We start from the raw sequence: 26,407 nt of genomic DNA on the forward strand, positions 1-26,407 counted from the left end.
ACTGGGTCTCATCCAAACGTACGTGGCTGGGATCAGTCTAGTCTACACACTCAAATTAATGTGTGTTCACACACTCTGCAAACGTTTTTTTTGAGCTGCTGCTTCTTTAGATTTTTGGATGCACCATTGTTTTTCATTCGGTCTGCTTGATGAGGGCTCTGTACGTGAATCAGCCACAACTAGAGACTAATGGCAGCTTGTTGCTCAAGTCACCAAATTTGCCACCGTAAGTTTTGATTTGAATTCTTCTCAGTGTTTCTTACCCAGAGTGCTTTCAGCTTGCGTCTCATGAGTGCTCTTGTTGCTTCAGAGTTGTTGATACTTGATTGCGCATCCACACTGATGTATTAGAAACAATTAATTACAGGCAGTGTGATGTCTAACAAACATTGGGTGGATCATTTATCCACCCACCCAACAGTTTACAGTCTGCAGTCCACCTTGCTTCCACATCTTTGGAGTGTGAGAGGGAGAATAATCAAATAAGTAGAGAAACAATAAATAAAAACAGGACAGCAATCATATGCTTATGGATGTATTTTAATAAAAATAATTCTGTCAAAATTAAACAGAATACAATATTTCTTTTTTTTAACATGTTTCCAGTACATAGGTTTTTTTTTTTTCAATTATCATTTTTCCTTTTTTATATCATTTTAAAGGTTTTGAAAGTCATGCTAAGTAGAGGGTAACTCAATTCACAATTGTTTTTTTTTTATTTTTCATTTTTTGCTAAAACTCAAAGTCAAAATATGAAATTAAAATTATGATAGAAGTCAATTGTGCACAGCTTGTCTGTGATGCCTAAATCCATTTCTCCGGCCTCTCCAGAAGAAGTCCATGTGGCATCAGAGGCCTCGGGCCCATTTCCAAAACTGTTCACATCCCTCCTTTCCTTAAAACGATCACTGATCACATCAGCGGCTATGTCTACGCAGGGATTAGAGGAAGGGTGCGTGGTAACAGTGCTGAGACGCAGCCCAGGCTCAAACACAAAGGACAGCTGGGAGAATAGTTCCCTACAGGTATGCAACAGAGGTTGTTCTTTCACATACAAGTGTGTGTGTGTGTGTAACAGAAGTCCTTTACAGCTGTAGAAGCAGATGTTGTGTGTGTGTGTCCTGTATGTGTGGTTATTAGAATAGATCCTATTAGAGCAGAAGGTCTTTAGAAAAACGAGCCTGGTAAAAAGTTGGAGCACATACCCTGTAGTAAACCCCACATTGCAAACACTCGTCTCCGGCTCTATATTATTCCATATTTCTCTCGCATAGACTTAAAATGCTCTTATCAGTGGAAATGTACACTTCAGGGTGGATCCACAAGCCATTTGCCAGGTCACAACAAAGCAGCCGGAGTGACAGCTTGCCACTAGTCAGACAACATTCAGTCACTGCTATTTGGTAGAAAACAAATCTGGTGTAGAAACACGAGAATTTGAGTGTTTCACATAAAGCTAAAGGATGAAAAATGAAATTCAACGACTGATACATGTGGAAAATAGGGTACCGTTGAGTCTAATTTGTCATTTTGCCATCTTTTTGTAGATACAGAGACAGGAAGCAGGTGACCCTGAAGAATACACAGTGATGGCTGTGTTAAGATAAAATGTCTAAAGGACTTCAAGAGGAGCCAATATGTCTCATATTAACACAATAAACAAGACATTATGAAATAAATATTGAACTCAGTGGCTCAGCTCCGGCCAGCTAGCTTTGTGTTTTCCTTCTTCAGAGTTGTTCGGCCTTCATTGGACAACGTTTCCTGAATTAACCGGCTAACGTTAGCTGCTGCTGCTAACACTGGCTCTTCACTTTGATGCCGAGTAATAAATCAGTCATCCTGGCGAGTTAGCTCGCTAAGCAGGAAGCATGTGTAGCCTTGTTACGCTAACAGAACGAACAGTCGGTTTCTATGCAGCGTGTTGCGCGCAATTCAAAATGATTTAAAAGCTAGTAAGTTAGCTGCTAGTTAATAGGAGCTAACAGGAGCTTCAAAGTATTGGCTGGATTATATATTATACATTTTAGTTTAAGCAACCCTGTGATTTATTTCTTTAGTTCTTAATGTCTTATTTATTCCTTTAATATTGGACCTTTTGGGGCTCCATACACAGTAACTGACAACAAGGAGAGTCCTCCTGTCCAACAATAGGTAGGACATAATCTAGTCAGTGTATGGAGGAGTCTGAGTGAAACACACACGACTGGTTTTGTTAACGATCTTTGAGCGCTTTGGAATCAAATGCCCAGAATGAAGTAAAGACTGTGATTAATTATCACAAAGTGCACTCTAAAATGTACACTTTCACCTCTTAATTTGAAATTCTAATTGCGACAGCACACGCACAGAGCAGGTCAGACTGTGGACCATGTAAAAAACAACAAAAAAAAAACAAGATTGCAGTAATGAATTCCCCAGGGGTGACTTGACTTTTAGCTGTACACACACTGTGCTTGTTAGTGTGCCTTTGATACTGATTTTCTCTGTGCTGGCATCAAGGTGACCATGATAATAGTGTTAGGTCGGGTCCTGGGAGCGCCTGTTGTAGCTGCAGCCGGGGCTGAGCTCCGCCACCTGCAGCCACATCACTGATTGGCTGATGCTGTGACCGTTAAAGTAAAATTAAAGCTCCCAACACCTTTCATTTTCCAATTAAAATCCAAGTCGTTGCCCTCTCTCTCTGGTTGCTGGCAGTGTTCCCCACTTCGGAGGCCCTTCAATTATGTTTTTGACACGGCTGATGGTTTTTTTTTCCCGAAAGCATTTACTACCCTGTTAGCTTGAAGTATCTTATTCTTAAATTACTGTGACACATGGCACAATATTTCCAATTTTCTGGGATAATTTTGATCTTTCCTGATCTGCTCCACACGATCACATGTGTTTTTCATGCTGAGCACTTGATTCAAGACATGAATGCACTTCTAAGTGGATACTTTAGAGTCTGCCTGTCCGTCCTCTGTATCTTGCCAAAGATTATGTTAATATATCCCAGGTTTTGTTAAATAGACCTGGTGGCAGTCACCGTGGTAACCTGATGTGGGTTATTGTGGTCTCTGATATGGTGAACGACAACAATGTGAGTAAAATACTGATCGCAGGGAACCGAAAATCCACCAATTAAAACAGAAGTAAAAAATAAAAAGGGGAGTTACAATTTGTTTTATCCAGGGTGAGCACAACAAACTGACAAAAAAAGAACTATAAAAATGGCTAGATAAACAGAATAATAATTAATTATCTTTAAATAGTGTCACACATTTCTGTATTTGATAATACTAAATTAAAAGGAAGCTTTCTTCTCTCTCGCTCTCGTCTGCTCCTCTGTCTGTGCCGCTGGCTCGGTCTGACGGACAGCCAAACACACCAATCACACGCATGCTCTTTCCTCCGTCGCCATGACAACTACCTGCTGGACATGCCTTCTCTCAGTGCTACTTAACATTAACCTGTGGAGAGACGGGTAATCATCTAAGCAAGGTAATGAATGAATGTAGCACCATTAAAACAACATCATTTAATAGACATACTGAGTAATCCTAGTTCTAGTTCACACTGTATGATCAGTCTACGTGTAATCCAAAAGTATCATCATTTTAAATGCTTAAGGGAAATTCTGATATTCTACACATATTCTCATATTGTGGCCATTCTGACTATGGATCATTTACAGCTACATTTAGGAAATAAAGTGAACATTTTATATCAATCATTTCAAACTCTTGTCTCTGACCAAAAGTGAACAGAAATGACTCTCTAGATTAGCCATTTTAGGATCTACTTCCAGGTTACCCAGGCTAGCTGAGACTGGTTTGCTAACATGCATGGCACTGTGAAGACATGCTAGAGAACTAGTAGGGCTTTGGTCAAAACTGTAAGAATTGAAGTGCAATGGGTGCTTTAGCAGTGGATCATTATGGCTTTGATGGTGTGTTTCACTAACGCCATTAACAACCATTCAGAGGAATCCAAACTTTTGTAAGCATCTTATGAAACATGAAATATGTTGCTTTGCAGGTGTCCACCTTTCCATATCTCTACAGTACATACATCATTGTCAGAAAGACCCCAATTTAAGAAAAGGTACAGGTTGAAATAGCTTGGAATTTGAAAGCTCACCAACCACCAACACTGTGTGCAGCATCAATGTGGTTGCTATAGTCGCCTGTGGCCTAACATGGGCTATCAGGATACTACATAAACCCACTCACCTGGATCTGGGCTAGTGCAAAAAGTTGTCTACTCTGGCGAAGGAGCAGGAACCAGACCGCACTCGGGCCATGAGCTGAACACACTCTGTGGCCTGGCCAAGCGCTAACATCAGCGGAGGCTGCTTAGGCAGATTTTGGGACTCTAGAGCAGAGAAACACAGTCAGGCGGGGGTGCAACACGCCAGTCACAATGCATCAAAAGTGTATGTGTGTCTGAGCATGACAGCATCTGTCTAGTTTAATAAGAAAAGACACAGTTGGATTATTAGTCTTTTGCTGCTATGCTTAAGGGACAATAGCGATGGGTGCTTTATGCTTTCTTCTGCTAAATGACAGGAAACAATCTATGGTATATGTAGTCACACTAACTGTCCTGTCACAGCAGCTGAGAACGGAGGCTGAACTCAAACATGGTTTAAGGCTAATTATTTTAAAAATGATTTAAAAAAACATGTAAAAAATCTAATGACATGTGGCATCCACACACACAAACTGATTATATACTGTATATGTGATCCAGCTGTTGCTCTCTTTCTGCCACATGTCTGCTACAAGCTGCTGTGTTACTTTGAAGACAAACAGTGTGACACACAGTGCGTTTCTGTGTTTGCTCTTTACCCAGTATGGCGCTGTTGAGTGCGGAGCAGAGCGATTCTCTCTGTGTAGGGTCTAACTGCTGGCCCACGGGGCAGTTCCACGGGTCTGAGTACGCTAGCAGGCTGAATGCATCCTACAGACAGACAGACAGACAGACAGACAGACAGACAGAGGGCCCACATGAACACAACAGTGCAGTGTTTACATTCTGCAGCACCCAAGGTTGACCTTATGTGTAATGTGGCCCTAAATCACCATTAATATGAAATAAACCACAGAAGAACCTCCATCACACTGGAGTTCTTAGTTATGGCTGGTTATGACTTCCTTGTGGCCGAATATGCTACATTTAGGTCAGTTGTACCTAAAAGACCCTGATCAGTTCTGGACTAACACCCAACTTAGTAGTTTGTGAGGATTTGGCCTCTGGATTTGGTCCTTAAGCCCCCTCTATTATTTTAGCTGGCAGTATGTTTGAATCCCGTGTGTCATCTACTAAAGGCACATGGCAGAGAACTGGTGTTATCAAATGACTGGCCAACATCAAAATCATACAACTAAGGAGCTAAAGACACAGGTATTTGTCTTCATTTATTCAGGTGGCCTAAGGCATGACACAGTGGGAGGATAATGTCACTCTGTGTCTGCTGCGTGCACACGTGGATAACAATCAGCTGACGGGACAGTATGTCAGGGCTTTGTTTCTGTCACTTGGTTTGGGGTCTTTCTGATCGCAGGTGGTTCAAAATGACTTAATGCCACAGTGGAGCGAAATAGTAAAATAGCAGGTAATTTCAAAATAAATGTCCTTCTTCGAAATGCGTCAAATTCTAAGGTCCTATTTTGTTGTGATGTTGCAATTAGTACAAATTTCTTGATGATATTAGAAGGCAGAATGTGTTTACCAACCGACTACAGTCAAGCCCCCTGACAGAAACTTTACCTATTTTTATTCCCATGCAGTCTCTATTGTTCTGAGAGTGACTTCTACAGTACAAAGTCACCTGAGCCTTCTTCTGTGCACCAAAGAGCTGAGCCACTAGTTCTCTCAGACAGTTGGGACTCTATCTGCTTTATTACAGTGCATCCTAAATCAAACATCGCTCAAATTCCCGCAGTGTGGACAGAATGCTGTGACCAGGATTTTAACTCGTGCCAACAGAAGAAATCTCTTCAGCTTCAGTTTTGGCATCACTTTAATCTGCTGTAGCACAGCTGTTTGTTGAAATCAAGCCTGTGTGCATGTGCAGTGTGTGAGTGTGTGTGTGTGCGTGTGTTTGTGTGTGTACCTGTAACATCTTCTTGTGTGTGGCGTTCTTGCCGTACTCGCGGCACAGCTGTTCATTGAGCGCCTGCAGCTCTCGTCCAAACTGGATCATCCTCTCTGTGGCTGCCTGGTTACCTCCGCAAAGCTGTCTTCTATTACTACAACCCTCGTCTGTTGGCAACGGACACACACGTGCACACACACACAGACACGAGTGGACACACAGTAACATTTTGACAACATGTAAAAATTGAAGAAAAGAGTGAGAGAAATAAAGCAAAGAAAATCAAGAAAGATGCCTGATGTGTCTTATATGCTACAATCGGGAGTATGTAGAGTTTAGATCTATATGTGTGTGTGTGTGCGTGTGTGTGTGTGTGCATGCATGCGCGCACCTGTCACCCCATTGCCAATGCTGTTGTCGTCTGGCTGAAGGATCTCTTCATGTTTGTATGTGCCATTCATGATCCGCGCTGAGGAGCCCTCAACAACACCGTTGGTATAGTGCTCTGCTTCGATCTCCATCTCACTGTCACTACACACACACACACACACACACACACACACACACACACACACACACACACGAAATATGGCCCACCTCAGTTTTTGAATTACAAAGATGAAGGTTCACAAAAAATGACTGAAAGTGAAACACTGAACCAAGGTGAATTGGACCAGTTTAAGGACTTTTACAATCTAACCAATCAAAATTAAACACCCCTTTACAGCAAAAGTCCACTAAGACAAGAAAAACAAGGATTTAAGACACACAGCCGGGTTTTATGCAGGTTAATCATTTTTCTATACCACTAACCTGCCAACTAAACCTGAGATGTGCACACTGAACATTCCCTATTACAGTCTATTGCTTTGTTAAGGTCAGGCAGCAGAGCACAGTTAAGTCAGTGCTGAACAAGGATGTAGTTCTGCAAAAGTGAATGGATGTTTACAGCACACTCTTTTCTAGTAGCATTCATGTTTTTTCATTTCCAAATATGTAGTTTAGACAATAAGGTTAAACTGAGGATGAGCTGGACACACGTCTGGTCACTAATTTTACCTGCACAGTGGCTGAAATGTTACCATCACCTACAGAATGACAGGAAACCAAGACGCCACCCTGTTCACTTCACGTTGCTACATGCACACCAGGCTCACACACAGATCCTGTATGACCCTTTAAAACCCCTCAAGTCTATATTCAGGTATTTTCCTTTAACATTAAATATTCATAACTAAACAAGCAACCATCAAAGAAAGCTCTTAAATACTTAATCTGCTTCAGCGGACTATGTGGGTGTGGTTTTCTCAGATTTGACTCAGAGGCAATAAATAACCCCAAATAACCCCAAAACGGTCTCCAGATTCTGATTCAGATGGTGCTCGGTCTGGATTGGCGAGCTGAAAGATGTGATATCACTTTTTTCCAGCAGAGAGAAAACAGCCCAGACAGAACTCTCTCATGCAAAATAGCCAATAAGCTTCAAACGTTGGTAGATAACAGTCTCTGCACTTCAGACCGCATCACTCAGAGTTACAAGCTAATTTAGAAAATAGGTTTTCAGGGCCTTTAACACAAAATAATACGCACTCACTCAACATAGGACGGCCTCTAAATAAAACTTTGCAGAGTTAGAAAAATGGACTAGAGGTCAAAAACCTAACTGACCTTTATAAATAATAGAAAATAATAATAAATGTAGTACAGTATCACAGATGCTGCCAGTTTCATGGCAATGTTTTTTATATGCTTGCAGTGATTACATATTAAAAGACATCTTACTTACTTACTTACGTACTTTTAAACATAGGCCCATTTTTACATCCAGTAGACCGCCTCAGTTGGCAGCTGCAGCTGTAATGGCTGCAATGTAATCCTTTGGGGCAACTGCTCCCACCAAAGTCTGTCCACTAAAAGTGCTTATTTCTGCCACTGACGGGCTCAGATTGTTATCATAAGTGTCTGACAACATTACAAAAATAGACCTGTAAGATCCTTTTTGTTTAACCAGAAACAGCCGACATATTGCTCAGTTCAAAGCAACCAGACTCCACTGGCAAAAATGGTAATAAAAACAGTTGCTTTTTTAGTGCTGCCTCCATTCGTTGGTCTGTTTGTGTGTTTGTCGTGTTTTAAAGCGCTTGGATTCAAACTAATCCTTTTAAATACCAAAGTCACACAAAGTCCTGTGTAATGTGAAGTAAAATGACTGTTTTGGTGGCTTTAAATAAAGCAAAATAACAGTTGCTTATGGTTAAACAAAAAACAAAAAAAAATGTGAGTGACAAAAACAAGCACTTTTAACGGATGTACTTTGATCGGGTGCAGTTGTCCCAGAGGATTATGTTGCAGCCTTTGCAGGCTGTTTCGCAGCTGCTGGCGGAGGCGATCTACTGGACCAATTCCAAAACTGTTTCTACTGGAGTTATCCTTATATGTCCTTAAATGACTTAATGACTTACTGATGATAAGCCATCCTGTGTGGCACCTTTGGTGTTGCACTGAGCTCAACAACCTACATTCTTGTTTATCTGTAACCATATGTATTGGGGGTTTCTGCTACATCTGGCACCATTTCTGATGCCATACACCAGTGGTTCTCAACCTTTTTGGTGTCATGGAGCCCAAGTTGAGAACAGCTGCCATAAACCATACCTGTGGTATATGCAGAGAGGAGACCAGGGTCAGTAAGTCTGGGTCTATCTGCTGTGACTGACTCCTACCTGGTTTCCTGGGTGCTGTTGGCGCTGTGAGGCTGGCTCTTAGTGGAGTCGGAGGAGTTGGACTCAGAGTAGTTGACGGAGGAAGGGGAGGAGGAGGTGGAGGAGGAGGCTGAGGAGGACACGCTGGGGTATTTGACGCTGCTGCTGCCAGGGCCACCGTGGCTTTTTGATTTGTTGGGGGGAGTGACCCCGTTACTGCAGGTCGGGCTGTCTCCTCCTGGGTGGAGGGAAAACACATGCATAGCTCACTTCACTGACTGGGGAAATCGTTTTTTCAGTGGCTGTTTTTTTAAGGCATTTGTGTCGCTCGCAAACGTTTGTGTACCTCCGGTGTGCATGTGTGTGTTGCTGGCTCCGTGGCGGGGGCTCACGCTGGGTGAGCCAGGGTAACTGTCCTGGGACTTGGGGGAGCGAATGGTCAAACAGCAAACCTCACTGTCTGTACCGTTCACCATCTCAACAAACTGACGACACCTACAAAGCAACAGGCATACGCTCTTAGGTGAGAGCTAGCGTGTGTTTCTCGTCAAGGGCACTTCAGAAGAAAACAAGGCTCAGATTTACAGATAAATTCTCGTTACAACATCTTTATCCATCATTTGAGCTTAATCTTTATTAAACTTGACTCACTTCAACATGAATAGTAGGTTGGGGTTGTGTTCTAACAGGCCAGGATAAAGCTGCTGAGTAGCCTCTATGGCTTCGCCCACCCGTCCTGCCAGCACCAGCTTCTGTATTCCTGTTAGACAAAAGAAACAGGGTGCTACTTATACAGTATAATGATCAAGAGGAGCAATGCTCTCACAGCAAACCTTTGATAGAGGTCACTGCGTCACTCATAGAGGCCACAGGAAAGCTTCTGTCTTAAATTTAATCCACATGTAATATCTGATTACAGGTGTTATTTGATGCTAGCCTTTAACATTGGTGCAGGGAATCCATCAAACCAATATCAAAGTGATAACTGGAAGCATTCTGTAGTACAAACAGGCGATTACAGCTCAGCTTAATGCTGAACGAAACACAAGCCAAATGAAAATGTGAACTAATGTCCGAGTTTGGTTCGATCACTCACTCTGCCTGTTCTTTATAGATGTCTGGTCCTCTTGTATCATGGTCTCTGTGGCTCTAGCGAAGGCTGTTGCGGTGGCACAGTACCCATGATGCACCAGGTAGCTGGACACCATACTGGGGACAAAACATGAAAACAAAAATGGTTTAATGGTTGAATTTCTTCAAGGCTTATTCTGGTGAAGTCTAGTGATGTTCAGTATTCAGACTGTCATACTGGTATCTACTGAAGATGCACATCTTTAAAAACAGGTCACAAATATAAATAGCTGGTTACTGTAGTTTAAACATTACTCCAGAAGTTAATAATGCATTTGTTGTCACATTTACAGCACTTGTGAATATATATACAGCAGCAGGACAGTGTCAAAATAAACTACACATCACATGTTTGGGTCAGGCAAACACACTTGTTATTAGCAATTCTGTGGGTCTTGGGTTTTGATAATAACAATGTTTTTAAGTGACAAGACCACCAACACCACACCCATACAGAAAAAAAAATATCATTAGCAATACAATTGATACAGAATGATTTATTTTTGAATGATTACATGTGTGTAATCATGTTTTCATCTGACAGTGAACGTTTTTTAGCTGTCTCACATCACCCACTACCTTCAGTCACTATGAAAGCCTGCCGTCTTTATAAATGTCTTTACTTTTGATCTGCTGCTACATACTGTCATATTCTCAGTTATGTGCTGGACCATAAGTCAAAGCAGTGTGTTCTCAGTGTGTTGACAGGCTGTGCATGTGTGTGTGTGTGTGTGTGTGTGTTTGCAGAGGTGTGGGGACTAAATCTTACTTCTGAAGGACGGCCTGCCACTCCCCCAGCCTCTCTCCTATGGGGAAGCGAGCAATCATGCCATGGATCTTGGCCCGCCACTCGCTCATGTAGTCCTCGATGTCGAAGACAAACGGCTGCTGGCCAAAGTTAGCGTCTACGATCTCACCCGGAGTTTGAAGCCCCACAGTGGGGTACAGGTTGGGCTGGTAAAAGAACTCGGGTTAAAACAGTCAGTGTCTCCACTGGTTTGACCATTTTTTACATATGGAATGGCAGAGACATTTCTAGTCATGTATTAGACATATTACTACAGTATCAAGTCACATCAAAGTTGAATAATAAACAGTGATACCCTATGTGCAGGTTATTAGTTTATGATGGCAGCAGGCTTGTTGGTATATCGAACTGGAGCACTAAACAGTGTAGACTTTTTAATGATATATAGCTTAGAATGATCCTGGTATGGAAAATATACTGGAAATAAGAATAAGAACTTCATGCCCAACAAGTTCTTAAAAGTTTGTAATGTTTGTAAAGTAGTGTTCCTGTTATGGCAGACTGTCATTGGATAGAAACACTGGCTGATGGCACAAAGTGTAAGCTGGATTTTTACTGAGCTGTCTTTAGATTATGGGGTTCCGCTGGATTTTGTCTTTTGGAATATACAAAGACCACCAACAAGGTATAAAATTAACACGAACACCCGGGTGAACGCTGTTTAGCTTTGACCGTGGCTGGTAGCTCCATCTGCTCTTGCAGCCTCTGTGGCCAACAGCCAACTGTGATTTTGAGTTCCTGTTCTATTCTTAAAAGCCATTTGGCTGGTGAAACTGTTACAGTGGCTGAGGTTTTTTGTTTTGTTTTTTTGTTCCAGCTACTACAGCCACTGAACAAAAAAGGTTAGTTTCCAACCCAACTGCCAACATGAGCTGAAATTAGATATTGTTACACGGTTTGTCACATAATTACAGGAACAGTATAAGGTTCATATGGGTTTGGCATCATAATATTGGTGGAGAAAAATGTGTTACAAATGAAAAAAAAATGACTTCAAAACCAAACAAGAACAAATTAGGGTATTTTCATGGCTACCAAGCCGCTAGCCTGTAAGTGAAGTCAGGTTTGTCGGTCACAGTATGACACAGGTAAGGTTTAATGTGAAAATGAAAGCACTGGTAGAGTTTAGCTGGTATATCATGGAAATGATGTGATGCACATATAATGATACTTACAGGGAGGTCAGTGAAGGCAACACCTGAGGGATAAAGAACAGACAGTTTACTTTAGAGTTGGGATTGATCCCATCCAATACTGTTATCGGGTGTCGATACTGTTCATTCATTGGATATCTGCCATCACCGATCCACACACTAATCCAGAATCCATAGTCTAATGATTTTAAATATTTCATACTAAAATTTTAAGCCCATAATGTTGTGGCACAAATGAATTCATTAATTAGGGAATAAACAGTTCTACAAAGATGTCAAGTAAACCCCCATATTGTTTTGTGTCCCAGAATTCTATGAAATAGATGTACAGGCGGCAGCTGCTGTTACCGCGGTGCAGCGCAATTCTGAACTTTGACCATCTCTTGATTCTACAGGAGGGAGCAGGCCGCTGTGTTCTCTCTACACAGTTCTTCCACCTTATGAAGGAGCTGTCAATTTGCCGTTGGACTTCAAAATTCATGTATAGGAAAGTACTTACGAATAGCTGATAATGCTCTGCTGTGCACATGATTTGTTATCTAAAACATTACAGGAGTTGCTTTAGCAATTTGTACTCCAAGACCTGTGTGTATGTGAAGCCTGATCAACAGCTCAAATAAATGACTTTGGAGTCCATTTTAAATCTCTTGCATTTTTTGTTGCATTTTTGTTGTTTTTGCACTATTAAATAGAAGAGCTGTGCAGTTTGCTACAGCCTCATACACATAATACCAACAACAGGAGTAATGATAATAATGATGTAATAATTCTAATAGTAATACTCAAGAAAAAAGAGCTCTGGTACTGGTATCACTATCGCTGGTATCAGTAATGGCAGATATCCAAATTCAGATATCAGAATTGGCTCAGAACTGAAAAAAGTTAGAGCTTGAATAAACTTGAATAAAGTTTATAGCTTGTTGATAAAGTTTATAGCTTGTTGATAAAGTTTATAGCTTGTTGATAAAGTTTATAGCTTATTGATTTCAAGCTATAAATAAAGTAATAAATAGCAAAACTATCTATTACTATATCACACAGTTCACCAACCTAAACTAATGCCATTTTTAGTGTAAAAGCAAGTGTTGTTGATGAGGTTAACACAGCAGCCAATCACGTCCCCTGTGGTGAACGTTGGCCCGTATGGTTGGCCGGTCCCGGAGGAGCAGAAGGAGTGGCCGTCATCCCCATGGTAACCGTATGAGTGCTTGTCCCATCCTAAAATAGGACAGGGATTAGGATTAGTTTTTGTTATTTTATACTCAACCCCTTATGAAAAATGTGTTGTTAGCCAAAGCCCCTTGACTGACAACACTGGAAAAGGTCGATAAACATGCACTGGTCTGCTCTCTACTCAGTTTAACACTCCTCAGCATAAACAGATTCAGCATCCACAGGAGCATCTGAGGTGAAGTGACTTGCTCGAGGTCACTCTAAACAGTAGTTGCTGCTGAAGGAGGGGAGGCAGTTACTCACTGACTTCTGCGGCTCAGATTTTCCCATCTGACTACCACTGCCTGCAGGGCGTCTTGTGAAACACACACACACACACAGACACACAGACACACACACACACACACACACACAGACACACACACACACACTTTGTGACTGTTTGGCATGTGGTGCAGTTCTGTGGATGACCACCAGGAGGATCCCGTCTATGTAAAGAAACTGGTGAGTCACTGCCAACAGGAACAGCAGCGCAGGAGGCTGAACCAGCAGCGTACAGGGGGAGAGGAGAGGATGTCATGATTTGCTCATTTAACTCACTAATTTCTTGTTCCTGTTGGTACTCATGCATGATCATGCCAATGTGGCTTATCTAATCAGCCAGACTGTTAGATTACTGCAGCTGTACAGTGAAAACCTCACCATTCAGTATATTTGGTAAAGTCTGTAAATTCATAAGAAGCTGTCCGGAGAGAACCTTGTCATTTAGTGTGAAGCCATTTTATTATTTACACCTGTGCTGTATGAAAGCTAAAGCTGTGGTTCACAACCTTTTTAGCGTGTGATCCCTTTAAATGGTCTGTGTTTGTGACCCCTCAGTGTGACATGAGAGCGACTTCTCCCTCACTCGTTGTTTCCTTTGAAATATTTTTACAGGCCTCAAGAGGTTCAAGTATTCAGTGTTTTACAAGGAAGAGGTATTAAAAAGTCAGGACATAAATAAACATTACTTATCTCTTTAGGGAAATAGTTCAGATCAAGACTCCCGTACGTCATTGGCTAAAAAATAGGCACACCGTGTTTTTACATTTTGGATTTTGTAGGGATTAAACAAACAAGATATAATATTTTAATTAGTGAGCTTTGATAGTGCTGGTGAGCAGATTCCTTTGCTTTTTACTTCAGAGAGAGTCACGCAAGCTGCTTCCACCTGCTACCAGCCTTTATGCTAAACTAAAGTAACCATCTCCTGGCTCTGGCTTTACATTCGTGGTGCAGACATGACAGGGCTGTCAATCCAACTCTGAGCGACAAAGTTTTACAACAGAAATCATGAAGCCCACTGCATATATAATTGGCATATATAAACAGCATGACCCCTCAATCTGAAAATAAGTTTGATTCCCATTCAAAGAAGAGGAGGCTCTCATAAGTTCTAATTTCATATCAGTGCGCTAACCAAGCAATTCTTTTCGATTGATAAAGCCTCAAATGACTGCTGAAAAAGACAAAGACGCTTTGCGCACAGCAGGTACCACAGAGCAAGAGGTGCCAGTGACCCTACGATGAGTATCTATCTATCTATCTATCTATCTATCTATCTAGACCTCTCTGAAAGAGGCCGTAACCAATCTCCAGTATTCTGCCTATCCAACAGAAATATACTGACACCAGTATCGATGTGACACCAGACAGATCCCTGTACAGTATGTGCCTTAAAGCTAAAATACTATCTCAGGACATCTAGTGTGTTTAAGATGAGAGCAGAAATGACACTCTGTCCTTGAATGTAACATCTCTCTAACAGAAAAAACAAGACAGGAATCCTAACCAGCTGTCTAATGTATCCGGTAAAACACATATGATCTCCAAAGATCATGTCATTGGGATTTCAGTACAACGAAGACCTGACATGACGGCAGGATTCTCAGGTCTGCAGCGTCAGGAAGCGAAGACATTCGCCAGCGTCACAGATTCACTTGCAGCTATTAGGACGACAAGCGTGTTGTGCCTTAAGTTTTACACTAATCCAGTTTTGCAGGAATTCCTCTTCCTAAACTGACCGAGCTGAGAGGGACCTGAGCCCGACAGCGTTCAGCTTACTCTGCCAGTGTCTCTCCTCAGTCACAGCTTGTCCGCCGTTGCCAAAAAGCAGAGCGGGGTTAGTGAAAGTAGGTCGTGGGTGAGCCGAGATATTAGATGCGTACTTGTACATGTGTATCTGTGAGCATGTAGTAAAGTATTAACTTTAAGCCAAATGTGTTTCTTATGTGTTAATGTCATGTGCACTGGTGTGTTTCTTTTAACTTGAGCGCGTACCGTTCTGTCTTTCCATGCGTTCTTTTCAGCCTATGTGTATATATTGTGTGTGTTAGTGTGTATGGGTGTGTGTGTGTGTGTGTGGGGTGAGGTATTAGATTAATCTGCTGACAGGGATATTGCCTCTAAAGCCAGGCTCACTGCTCCAACATGCTAATGAAATGGGCAGGCCTCCACGGCAGGATCAGACACAGAGGTCAGCAGTGGAGAACATTGTACTATTAAGGCACACACACACACACACACACACACACACACACATACACCTAAACACAAATGAATGCATGAGTTCACCAGCACATTAAGTCCACGTGCAATGGAAGTGTGCACAAATGCAGATCCTTGAGGTCGAATGCAAACACATACACTCAGAGACGCAATCAGTCAGCCCAGGACACGCACAGATAAATCCACAGAGTTCGGGACAAACACACACTGGCACATAAACACAGTGAGTCAGTCAGAGTTAAGGCAATCAACAGTAATCTGTCTACCAGGGCTACAGACCATCTGTAGTGGAAACCTAGCAACTGAAAATATTTTCATAACTAATGTGTGAGCATGTTTGGAAAACATGTCCATCCACGCAACGCTGTTCCACGCTCTTCCACCCTTTGTGTGACATTTGACACATGTGAATCAAGAAGAAAGGAGAATGAATGATCTTTGTGTATGAATGTGTGTGTGTGTGTGTGTGTGTGTGTGTGTGTGTGTGTGTGTGTGTGTGTGATCTAGAGACTGCTGAACTGGCTGCCCTGGTGTCCACAGCATTCCACAAACCTCGGCCACTGGACAGATCTTGACTAGTCAATAAGCAGGTCAAATGGCCCCAGACAGGGCTGGAAGCCCCAGAACGTGATTGGTCAGAGCAGAGGAGTGGTCTGATTGGTTGGGAGAGGCAAAGGGCTTTATTCAGGCTGCTATATGGCTACTACGCTTCCTCCTATGTCATCACAGATCACTATGCCATTGTCCATGTCATTGTATGTGTGTGTATACGTGTGTGAGTGAGTGTGTGTGTGTGTGTGTGTGTGTTGCTGAGTGTATAGGGACATGGTGGACTGGGGGTTGAGGGCACAAGGAGAAAGAGAAAGCCAAAACAGAAAGTAGAAGAATGATCACAGTGGAAAAGTGATCGACAACAAAGAAAATAGATATTGCTCCTCTGAGCCATTTTCAGTTCAGTTTTGTTGGCAAATAACTTACAGTGAGTCAGTGCACAGCATACAATACACACAATAAATGTTTCTGTATCGGTAGACAAAGGTTTGGATGGTTGTTAGCAGACTGTCTTGTTTTCTTATTAAATCTTTATAGTGGCACCTTTGTTCTCCGGACACAGTGACCATGGTCTGAATCCAACTTTATCAACACGTGTAAATAAAGTCGCTTGAATGGGACTGTAACTTTCATTCAGTATAATTCAACATAATCTATTTTCTCTTTATGTTGGGAAACAAGACTCTGGTTTAGTCTTACGTTGTTTCATACTTGGTGGGTACGTTTTGTTTTGCCCAGAATTCTGAAAAAAAACCACAAAACACTTCCCTTAAAGGGGAACGCCGCTGATTTTACATATCAAAGTCAGTTGACTCATGATGAGGACTACTCATCCAGTGAAAACAGCTGTATGATGTTACCTGTGGTAGAGGTGGAGCTTTGCCACAGATAAAGCAAACCCGGTGATGTCACAATGATGTCATCTGGGTTATCTCACATTTATAAGAGAGACGAGGCTAAACACTGGGCGATGGAGATTGAGAGATTTTTACCAACAAAATGCTTACCAAAGAGGGAGGCTCCAACGAAAGAGCTTTTCGAGCTGCATTATTGGAAGTGTAGGATGATGCAACTAGCATTTGTGGGGTTTAGAGATATGTTGTGGAGTTTACGGCCACTAGTAGCAATGTGTTTGCTTGTGGGTTGCTCTGTTTTGTTTACATCATGCATACACATGAGCATGTGGGCATCCCAATACATATTTATACTGCCAGTTAAAGGCTATTCCACTGATGGACAGTTAGTGGCTGTTACACACCAACTTCAGAAAAAGGCCGAAGCTTTGGGGCCTTTTCTGCACCAACAAATGTACCACTGAAAAGGCTAAGGCAGGGGAGAAGAAGACTAGCTGGCAAACACGTGTAAATAATGCATGGTTTGAAATATATATTATCAAACTATTTTAAATGACATTTAAAATCGCAATTCCTTTGCGAATGTTGGTGCAAATCCATTCAACACATTCGTCAGATCTCAGTGATACACACGAGGAATTTAGGTGATTAACACTGAATGTAATCAGAACTTTTGTTTGTTTACAAGACAATGCCACAGGGCACCTTTAACCCAAGGGAACCAAGTCCACCAACCCCATGAAAATAAAATACTAAATTGCTGCAGTATGTTTTTAAAACTGACAATATTTTTGGATTAGTTTTGAGCCTACGATCAACATAATTTCCTTCAGCTGTCAATAATCCAGTAGGTTTTATGGTTGTTTACATGTGTGAAATAACTGAAACACAATCTGTAATTTATATTTCAAACAAAACTGAGTACAAGTACAACATTGGCATAGATTGTATTGTGAAATTGCATGTGATTACACCCTTGGATGTCTGAGATAAAATGCCCTGTATTTAAACATGCATATTATTTTAATTTAATTTGGTGTTGGTTAAGGCTCAGGCCCACAAACATCATTACAAAGTGAGAAGCAATGTTTGTGTTAAACCAGATTTATCTGAGGTCAGACCACAAGCCCAAGTCATCACCTGTCAGTGATCCATATGACTGCTAGGTGACATGTCCTGACATGTTCTTTCTGCAGCTGTCAGACTGTTCAGACTGGATCCACAAACCACATCCGATTACTATAGCAACGCCACACTGTCCTCATCTCTTCCTGCTTTCATCCCCCAAATCTCATAAATGTCGGCACTTCTCCAGCTACTTTCGCTTATCCACAAAATCCATTTCTTGTCACATTCTTCCCTTTCATCTGCATTTATTTCTCGCCTCCACACATGGAGATATCTTTCAGCCACACCATCTCCCCCCACTACTCCGGCGCTAAAAATATCTACGGCCCGAGTGAAAACAATAAGTAAGTGCTGATAATCACCCCCTTCCCAGTGTTTATGTTGTAATAATAAGGAACCTCCCTATTCTGTGATGTAAAGGCACTGCCAGTGCTTGATTGTGATCTGAACCAGTGGGGCCAGAGAGCTGGAACCAAGGGCCAATAAGTAAGTAAAGTTCAGGGTCAAGGTTTTGGCCAGCCCTTCCAGAGCTGCTTATTGTACAGTGCAGACTGCCCTGTGTGTAACCAACATTGAACAAAAGAGGACAGCGCTGTAAAATAGTGTTCTTCTTAGCTTGCCAAAGCACTGAGATTGGACTGGCGGTAAGTCCAATCCGACTTATAAGTGTTTGAAATTCTGGCTCCATCCCAGCAAGCCAACGTCATTGCTGGACATTGGTGTGACGACGCCAACACCATACACTCTATTGATGCTGAGTAACCTTGGGAATCCTTATTTCACCCCATCTACATTGATTGCTCCAACCACAGACTGCGTCCTGTCGTTCTACCATCCTTTCATCAATTCATTCTGACATCCACATCCATTCAGAATCGATTGTGCTTGCTATGTTATGTTATGGTGAGATCATTCACATACTACTCACCAGGCAGTCTGTTCATGTTGACTCCCTGGGCAGACAGGCCGATGCCCATGTACCTGCACACAACAAGAGTAGAAAATTTCAATCTGTAGTAGATGTTACACATTACACAGCATAGACCCATTTTAAGACATATATGTAATCTCTCTCTCTACTTGAAAGCTGTTTTCTCAGCCTAAATCTCTGGATCATATTTTGATGATTGTCAGGTAGAGCTAACTTTGAACAAAACAGTCTGTCATATCCCAAATGTGTGGCCTAGTTATGGCAGAGTGATTTGCCTCAAAGGGAGAGTTGTAACATGAAAAGTGAAGCTTAGATGTCGGCAGTGACATCATAAGTCCGTCACACCAGGATAAGCGTGTGGCCTGCATCCTTACCATGTAAGCAAGCTTACGAAAGGCCAGCGACAAAGCTTTTTGCTCAATTGAACGACTCATCAATATTGTCAGCTGAATGCGTTTGGCCTCGTCTCAGCTCGCTTTGGCATATGCTGATGTCACCACTCAAATTCCAGCAATATATTACTTCTTGTCTGAGTCTTATCCACAACTTTCCTGCCTTTTCCTCAATGACATCGCAGATGTAAGAGGAGGAAAAGACATTGGTGTCACATCAGGCAAGTGAAAGACATTTTTTGTACAAATAAGTTGAACTAAGAGTGGGACAAGAACCATGACACAGAGTAACAGACTTTTCATGGTAGGAAAAGCACAGGTGTTACTGCTAAGTCGTGACAATGAATCAGCATGCACTGTCCTAGTACCCAGAAACTAAAGGAGCTAAATGGAATCCAGTCCAGTTTGTTTGATTATTTACACCAGTGCTTTTCCTACTGAGACAAGTCAAACTGTCCTGAAAGAGAAAAAGGCCTATCGTTCATCCAGGACTTCATTATCCAGTCTGCAATTAGGTCTATAAAACCAGACAAAGAGTCTAGTGCTATGCTAGCAGCCCTGTCAGGCTGAACTCAGGCACAGCACAGCAAATTACATTTTGACCTGATGATGGCACTTAATTAAAAGATCACCACAGTCAAGAGATATTCTTTTCTGAGACAAACCAACAATAAAAATAACAATTGTAGACAATGCTTTGTATCAGATTACAGCCATTGGTTTAGCCATTCTAAACAACATTACATTCATTATTTTGGCTACGCAGATTTGGCTGGAACGAGCATTGGCCCTAAGTAAACCAAAACTTTACAGCCAGAGAGAAATATTTTGGAATGACCATCCGAATACAATGCAACCATTAGTATTAAATGATGATTTTTCATTTGAATCCTTTTCATAGTATTTAGTAACTAATAGTTTCTGTGTACAGATTTGGTCAAATCTGTGATTGACAAAATGAGTGAAGTGATAGCTAAGAGGGTATAAAAAGTGCGGAGAATTCAAATTCTAGTTAGACTTTTCCTCCATGGTTCTGAAAGACCAAAGTTATACTATTCCACATACATTTTGTGTTTTTACAGTCCCAGTTCAGTATCATATTTGGGTTTATTTTGGTTTTCATTTTATAGACCAATTTCACTGTTTTCACTTGGAGATACACAAACTGTGTCTGCTATTATAGTGGAATGTTATGGCATCGCTAGTGCAGTATTTCCTGACATACCGCTTCCATCTGCACTGTAAGAATGAAAGGAATGTCCAGTTAGCAGCACTGGTGATGAACCCTATGTCATTTCATTTTACGACTTAAATATAAATTCAATATGTTGGTTGTCCTGATTGTGGTCCAGTGAACCAGACAGTCACTCAGTGCATTCACACTGCTGTCTGGTGTCTCAACTCAAAGTTGATTTGGAAGGTTCTGCCATTAACAGCTAAGGTAGCTTTTAAACATGCAGACACTCCCAGTTGTCCTTTACACCACCGTTTTGTTCTGTTCACATTGAGCTGCTCAACTGGAACTTGGGAGTGTTAACAGTATATTATGCAAACCTTGTTAAACCTTTGTTGGGGATGAGGGAGGAGAGTCTCAGTTTGCTTTAGGCACAGTAAGGCATTAGAACTTCCCAATAAGTAAAATTTCTCCAATCATTTCTCTAAAACATGATTAAAATGCAATTCTAGCTTGCATCAGTGTTGGATGTTCTTTTTTGGTGTACACTTTACACTAATCCTGTTTCTAGATACAAGTGGGCCAATGTCACATTGAGACGCTTCTGATGCCGCTAAGATGAAGCTTGTGATTTTTCAGCCACATAAAGCCTTGACAATCAGGTCTTACCCCTCAGATATGACGAGCCAGGGCTTGTTGCTAAAGCTGCTACTTTTGGGTCTTAACATCCTTATTTCCGCCGGCACAGCAGATGAACAAAAGTTCAAATATCTACCGCTGTTGACGCAACGCTGAAACATTTGGAGAGCAGGGCGGCTGATACTGCTATTGGCAACAAGACGACTCTAATGGAGGTTGTGAGAGATATTTGGAGGCACTGTTGTACTTGCCAGTAAACTTGCAACATTGATAAAGATTGTTTTTATGCAGACTGAAGCAAGCTGCTGAAGCAAATTCACAAATTCACAACCCACTGCAGTGACCTCTGACCTCCCCAAAACAACCACAAGAAACAAAGATGTGCAAAGAAAGAACACTCAAATCAAGAGATGTCTGACGCATTACAACCATACAGCTACAGACAGGCCTAAGGAGCCTGAAAACAAATCTTGAATATACCTTAAATTAACTTTTTTGTATTTCTATTGACAAATTCACAGTATATACTGGACTGTTCTAGTTAAGCAGCTGATATGCATGGAAAACGTGCTTTGGTTATAGACCTATCAATTGCTGTACAGCCTGAGTTTGTAGACATCTGAGAGGCCGCAAAATACTTACACACAGTACTGATTTAGCACTGATACAGCACAGTAACAGTCTACATTTTTATTATGTAGCTTTCAAATGGTTAGATCGATAGCAACACTGATGTTAGCACCTTAGCATACAAAGTGAGGGTGTTAACATGCAAACATTTGGCATGTTTTTTTTTAAATGCAAATGATTAACATGTTCACAGTTTTAACTTCACTTTGGCTAGCATATAGCAAGTTCAACATGAATTCAGCCACCTCAGCGTTATTTTTATAGTGAGATAAATTAAACAATTATTGCTGATTATTAATGACTCATTGCTGCTCACAGAGAAAATTCCATAAAGGCACACATAAATGATAACATGTATGTACAGAGTAATTCATGGATGGCAATTGAGTGTTTTGATTTGTTTTTATATATATCTATCAAAAATAATGTCCACTGTACAGGGCAGTATGGTTCACTTGGAGTCACTGTTGTATAACAACAACTCTTGAAACATCTGCCACGCTGCACATTTAGCTTGTAACTTCCCTAGAAATCAGTGTAAATAGGTAAACCCTGCCAGTGCAGTGTAGTGATCCATGGACCTGGTCGTGAAACTGAAACTGAGACTTGAAACAGCAGGACACACTGGAGTAATAATTCATTTTGTTTGGGCACAATGAAAATGTTATGAGTGAAAAACTGACCCACTGACCTGAGCCTGGATAAAAGTTACCATAGGACACATGCAGTAAAGCTGGAACAGAGTTGTATCTGCTTACCCATCTCGACCTTTGCTGACAATCTTGACTTCAAAGTAGTAAATCCCACAGGCAGCGGGGATTGGGTGTGTGGCTCGCACTGATGCTGCGTCTTTGTGATTCTTACCGTGGCCTGCAAGAATAGAAATACAAGGTGCACATGAACAATACGCTTTTCTTCTGGAAAATTCATCACCAAGGTTTGTGGCGTGGAGGCTTTGGGGTAAGTGAGGAGAAGGAGAGAACACCTTCTGTTCCACATCAAAAAGGCTGACAGCAATTTAAAGCAGTGAAAATGTTCTAGATAAAGTGAATACTTAAACTGATGTTGATTTCTTTTGGTGGGCCTCTTTTCAGGTGGCTAAGATGTGTTTTTCTGCTGCCCCTTTCCACTGCAGTACGCTGCTTAGCGTCTGTGCCGGGACTCCTGCCTGCATGTTCAAACTGGGAGCATGCTGACTGCAATCTACTATAGGTAATACTAACTATGGATATGTACCTCATACAACTCCACTTCAAATAATCCCTTAATCCCTTTAAGAGACATTAGCGTGCCACTTTTAATATTATACCAGCATGAAAATGGAGTTTTAGTATAACACTGAGCCTGTATTTGTTTACTGATTTTCTACCACAGCTGGTAAAGGACACAAACAGTTTCACCAAAGCCAACTGCTTGTAAAAAATCTCACTTTTGTGCACTTTGCCTTTGGTGTCTCATGATATGAGACAGACTTCTACTGATCTGGGTGTTCAGCATCTTAAAATGGTTGTCAAGTGAGCCTAACTGCAGGCTCACACTAACTATTTGATAAGAGAAAAAAAAACACCCTCAGCTGTAGCAGTGGAAGCTGCTCGAATATCTACTTCTTTCCTAAAAATCAACAACGTCAATAATGTGAATATGATCTATATGAGTCAGATCTGGTATTCCACTGATTCCTTTACATGATTGTGGCAACAAACACCAGTTTTCTGTTTGGCAAATCTGATCCAGTGGTAAAGGTAAAGGTCGTGTGACAATTCTATGTGAGGGCCAAAGCTACTCTACTTATAGGGCTTTTATTGTTTAATTTATTTCCCCACAGTTTGATGAAGTTCCTCTTTGTCACATTTCATTTTCAAGGATGTCTTATCAATGCAGAGATCAGATAGTCACATCTGACTGTTTCACTTGATGCACTGGGACCTACGATGAAATCTAGCGATCAGTCATGCACAGATAAAGCTCATTTTCTCCCAATAATCCATACTTTTACCAAGGGGGCTTTTCTATATTGATTTTTCACCTCTGTGTGTAAAGATTTATATATAGTCTGTGGTAAAGATGTAAACAGCAGGGTCACAGGGCTCATTGTATTGTGTCTGGACCAATTAGATTCGAGCATAGCAGTCATTATAGTCTCTCATTCTATGTTCAGATGGCTGCTTATGCAATCCCTCAGGTCATGAGAGAGAGAGAGAGAGAGAGAGAGAGAGAGAGATGTGTGTTGTATAATGGCTCTACATTTAACATATGCATCTTTCGGTTACATGTAATCACACCACTGACTGAGCTCACCTGTCATGATAAAGTCCCAGTAAGCTGTGTGTGTGTATGTCTGCGCATGTATGAAATGTAGATAGGCTGTAACCTTAAACGAAGCAGCTGGCTGTCAGCAGACACCTTGAGGCCGTTGCTGTGTGTGCGTATGAGAGACAGACAGAGCGTGGAAGCTGCAGCTACGAACACACAACCACCTGGGAACATACAGGACGTAGTGATAGTAGTGATCGAATATGCTAGATGACAAGGACCGAGCTTAGTCTTCTGCTCTATATTTAACTACAACATACTTAACTTCTGCATTTTTTTTTTTTACTATTCATGTAACATTTAGTGGTTTTCTCGGTCATGAAATCCAAATGTGCCGACAGCGATCACAGGACATAAATGTCATGGAATCATCCTGTGGCACTGTTATCACTATGATACTGAATTTAATAGAGTTTGCAGAACATTAATAATACATAAACCATACACATGAAAATCGATCATATGGGAGAAAAAAAAAATGACAACCCTTCTGTGATACCTAAGCATGTTACGACACGTTTGTTTATGTGACCAGCATGCCTGTGCATGTGTGCGTTTTTGTGTGCGCTGTGTGTGATTGTGCGGTCCAATGGTTGCAGCAACATTCATGGCGTCTATTTTTAGCTGCTCCTCATGAAAACGAGTAGTCAGTAGGCCAACAGGTCTCTTTACAAGTGCATAGATGGCTAGGAGAAATGGCTACTGCTTTCAACAGCACCTACCCCCTACCTAGATTTAAAATTTCGCATTTATAAAACATAATGTAGGGTTTTTCACATTATTAGGGGAACCTATCTAAGGCCGATTTAGTGGCATATAACTCCAAATGGGACAATATTAGCTATCCACACATAAGAACCTCTAGTCATAGACAACTCCAAATTGGAAAACTGTCCTCTGAGAGACAGTACTGGCACTGTGGTGTCACACCTTTCAGCTGTTACGTGACATCAGGCCTGTCCACCAGAGGTCATGGATCAAAAGGTTAATGTCCTGTTTTTACCCCACAGCACAGTAAGGCCTTAATTGCACACTAAGAGACCAGCGATCCCACCCCAGGTTCTATCCTTGACTACAAGCAGATAAAGGTGCTTAATCTATCAGTTCAATAAGAGCAAGTGTGACAAAGGCCACAGCCGCACGTTGTCCTCTGCCTCTGCCCGTCAACAGCAGCAGTAGCAGCAGAGAGAATCGCACTATGTCACTGATCAAGAAGACAGAGACCATGGGGGACTTAGAGGGCACATTCGTAATGTTAACAAGTACACTGTTACAGCGTGTGCAGAATGCTTGCAAAGTGCCACAGAAGAAGTACAAAACATTAACATGGCTTGTTAACATGGCTACAACTCAAATTAAACAGTTTAGCTTATTTTTTCACCCGACAACTTTCTTACACACATACCTTTGTCCTTGCATCTCTGAAGCAACCAAACTCAAGTGCACAAATGACTAGGCGTTGTTCTGAATGCCGTAGATTGTTCGATTAATTGTTAGATTGGCTAAAGAAACACAGTCTGGCAAGGTTACAAGCACTGCGCTCCATGATGTTTGGGACAGAGACACAATTTGTTATATTAGCTGTTTACCAAAATATATTTAAGTTACAGTTATACAATGAATACGGGCTGAAGTGAAGACTCTCAACTTTAATTCAAAATGTACAGCTCTTTAACATGCTGCCCCTCCCTATTTAAAGGGACCAAAAGTAATTGGACATTGACTCAAAAGCTAATGGACAGGTGTGGGCTATTCCTTCATTATTTCTTTATCAATTAAGCACATAAAAGGTCTGGAGTTGATTCCTAGTGAGGTATTTTTGCATTTAGTGGCTGCAGCTGTGAACCCACCACATGCGGTCACAGGAGCTTTAAATGCAAGTGAGACAGGCCATCCTCAGGCTGCAAAAACAAGAAAAGTCCATCAGAGAGATAGCAGAAACATTAGAAATGGCCAAACCAACAGTTTGGTACATTTCGAGGAAAAAAAGAAACGCACTAGTGAGTTTCGGCAACACTAAAAGGTCTGGGCCTCCATGGCGGAGAACAGTGGTGGTTGATCTCAGGATCCTTTCCATGGTAAAGAAAAAACCCTTCGCCACATCCAGCCAAGTGAAGAACATTTTCCAGCAGGTAGGCATATTATCCATGTCTAACATAAAGAGACGACTTCACAAGAGCAAATACAGACAGTTCAC

General features: G+C 41.5%; 1 protein-coding gene across 2 annotated transcripts in view; it reads right to left on the minus strand.

Moving 5' to 3' along the window:
- Window positions 1-536: 536 nt before the first annotated feature.
- Window positions 537-26,407, minus strand: part of ranbp10 (RAN binding protein 10) — a 34,945-nt gene continuing 9,074 nt past the window's right edge. The window contains exons 2-16 of one of the 2 annotated variants that reach the window (XR_011584318.1): window positions 22,656-22,767; window positions 19,060-19,112; window positions 12,928-13,095; window positions 11,899-11,921; window positions 10,685-10,869; window positions 9,881-9,993; window positions 9,436-9,544; window positions 9,131-9,279; window positions 8,806-9,022; window positions 6,474-6,613; window positions 6,101-6,249; window positions 4,833-4,944; window positions 4,215-4,356; window positions 1,783-3,452; window positions 537-1,686 (exon numbers count right to left, since the gene is read on the minus strand). Coding sequence is in view for 1 of the 2 variants with exons in the window: in XM_070830878.1 (XP_070686979.1) it covers window positions 4,226-4,356; window positions 4,833-4,944; window positions 6,101-6,249; window positions 6,474-6,613; window positions 8,806-9,022; window positions 9,131-9,279; window positions 9,436-9,544; window positions 9,881-9,993; window positions 10,685-10,869; window positions 11,899-11,921; window positions 12,928-13,095; window positions 19,060-19,112; window positions 22,656-22,767 (1,661 nt within the window). In the remaining variant the exon portion in view is untranslated. Of the gene's footprint in view, window positions 3,453-4,214; window positions 4,357-4,832; window positions 4,945-6,100; window positions 6,250-6,473; window positions 6,614-8,805; window positions 9,023-9,130; window positions 9,280-9,435; window positions 9,545-9,880; window positions 9,994-10,684; window positions 10,870-11,898; window positions 11,922-12,927; window positions 13,096-19,059; window positions 19,113-22,655; window positions 22,768-26,407 lie in introns of both variants that reach the window. The other variant, XM_070830878.1, reaches the window with a different exon arrangement.

This window comes from Pempheris klunzingeri, chromosome 5, assembly GCF_042242105.1.
Source record: "Pempheris klunzingeri isolate RE-2024b chromosome 5, fPemKlu1.hap1, whole genome shotgun sequence".
Lineage (NCBI taxonomy): Eukaryota > Metazoa > Chordata > Actinopteri > Acropomatiformes > Pempheridae > Pempheris > Pempheris klunzingeri.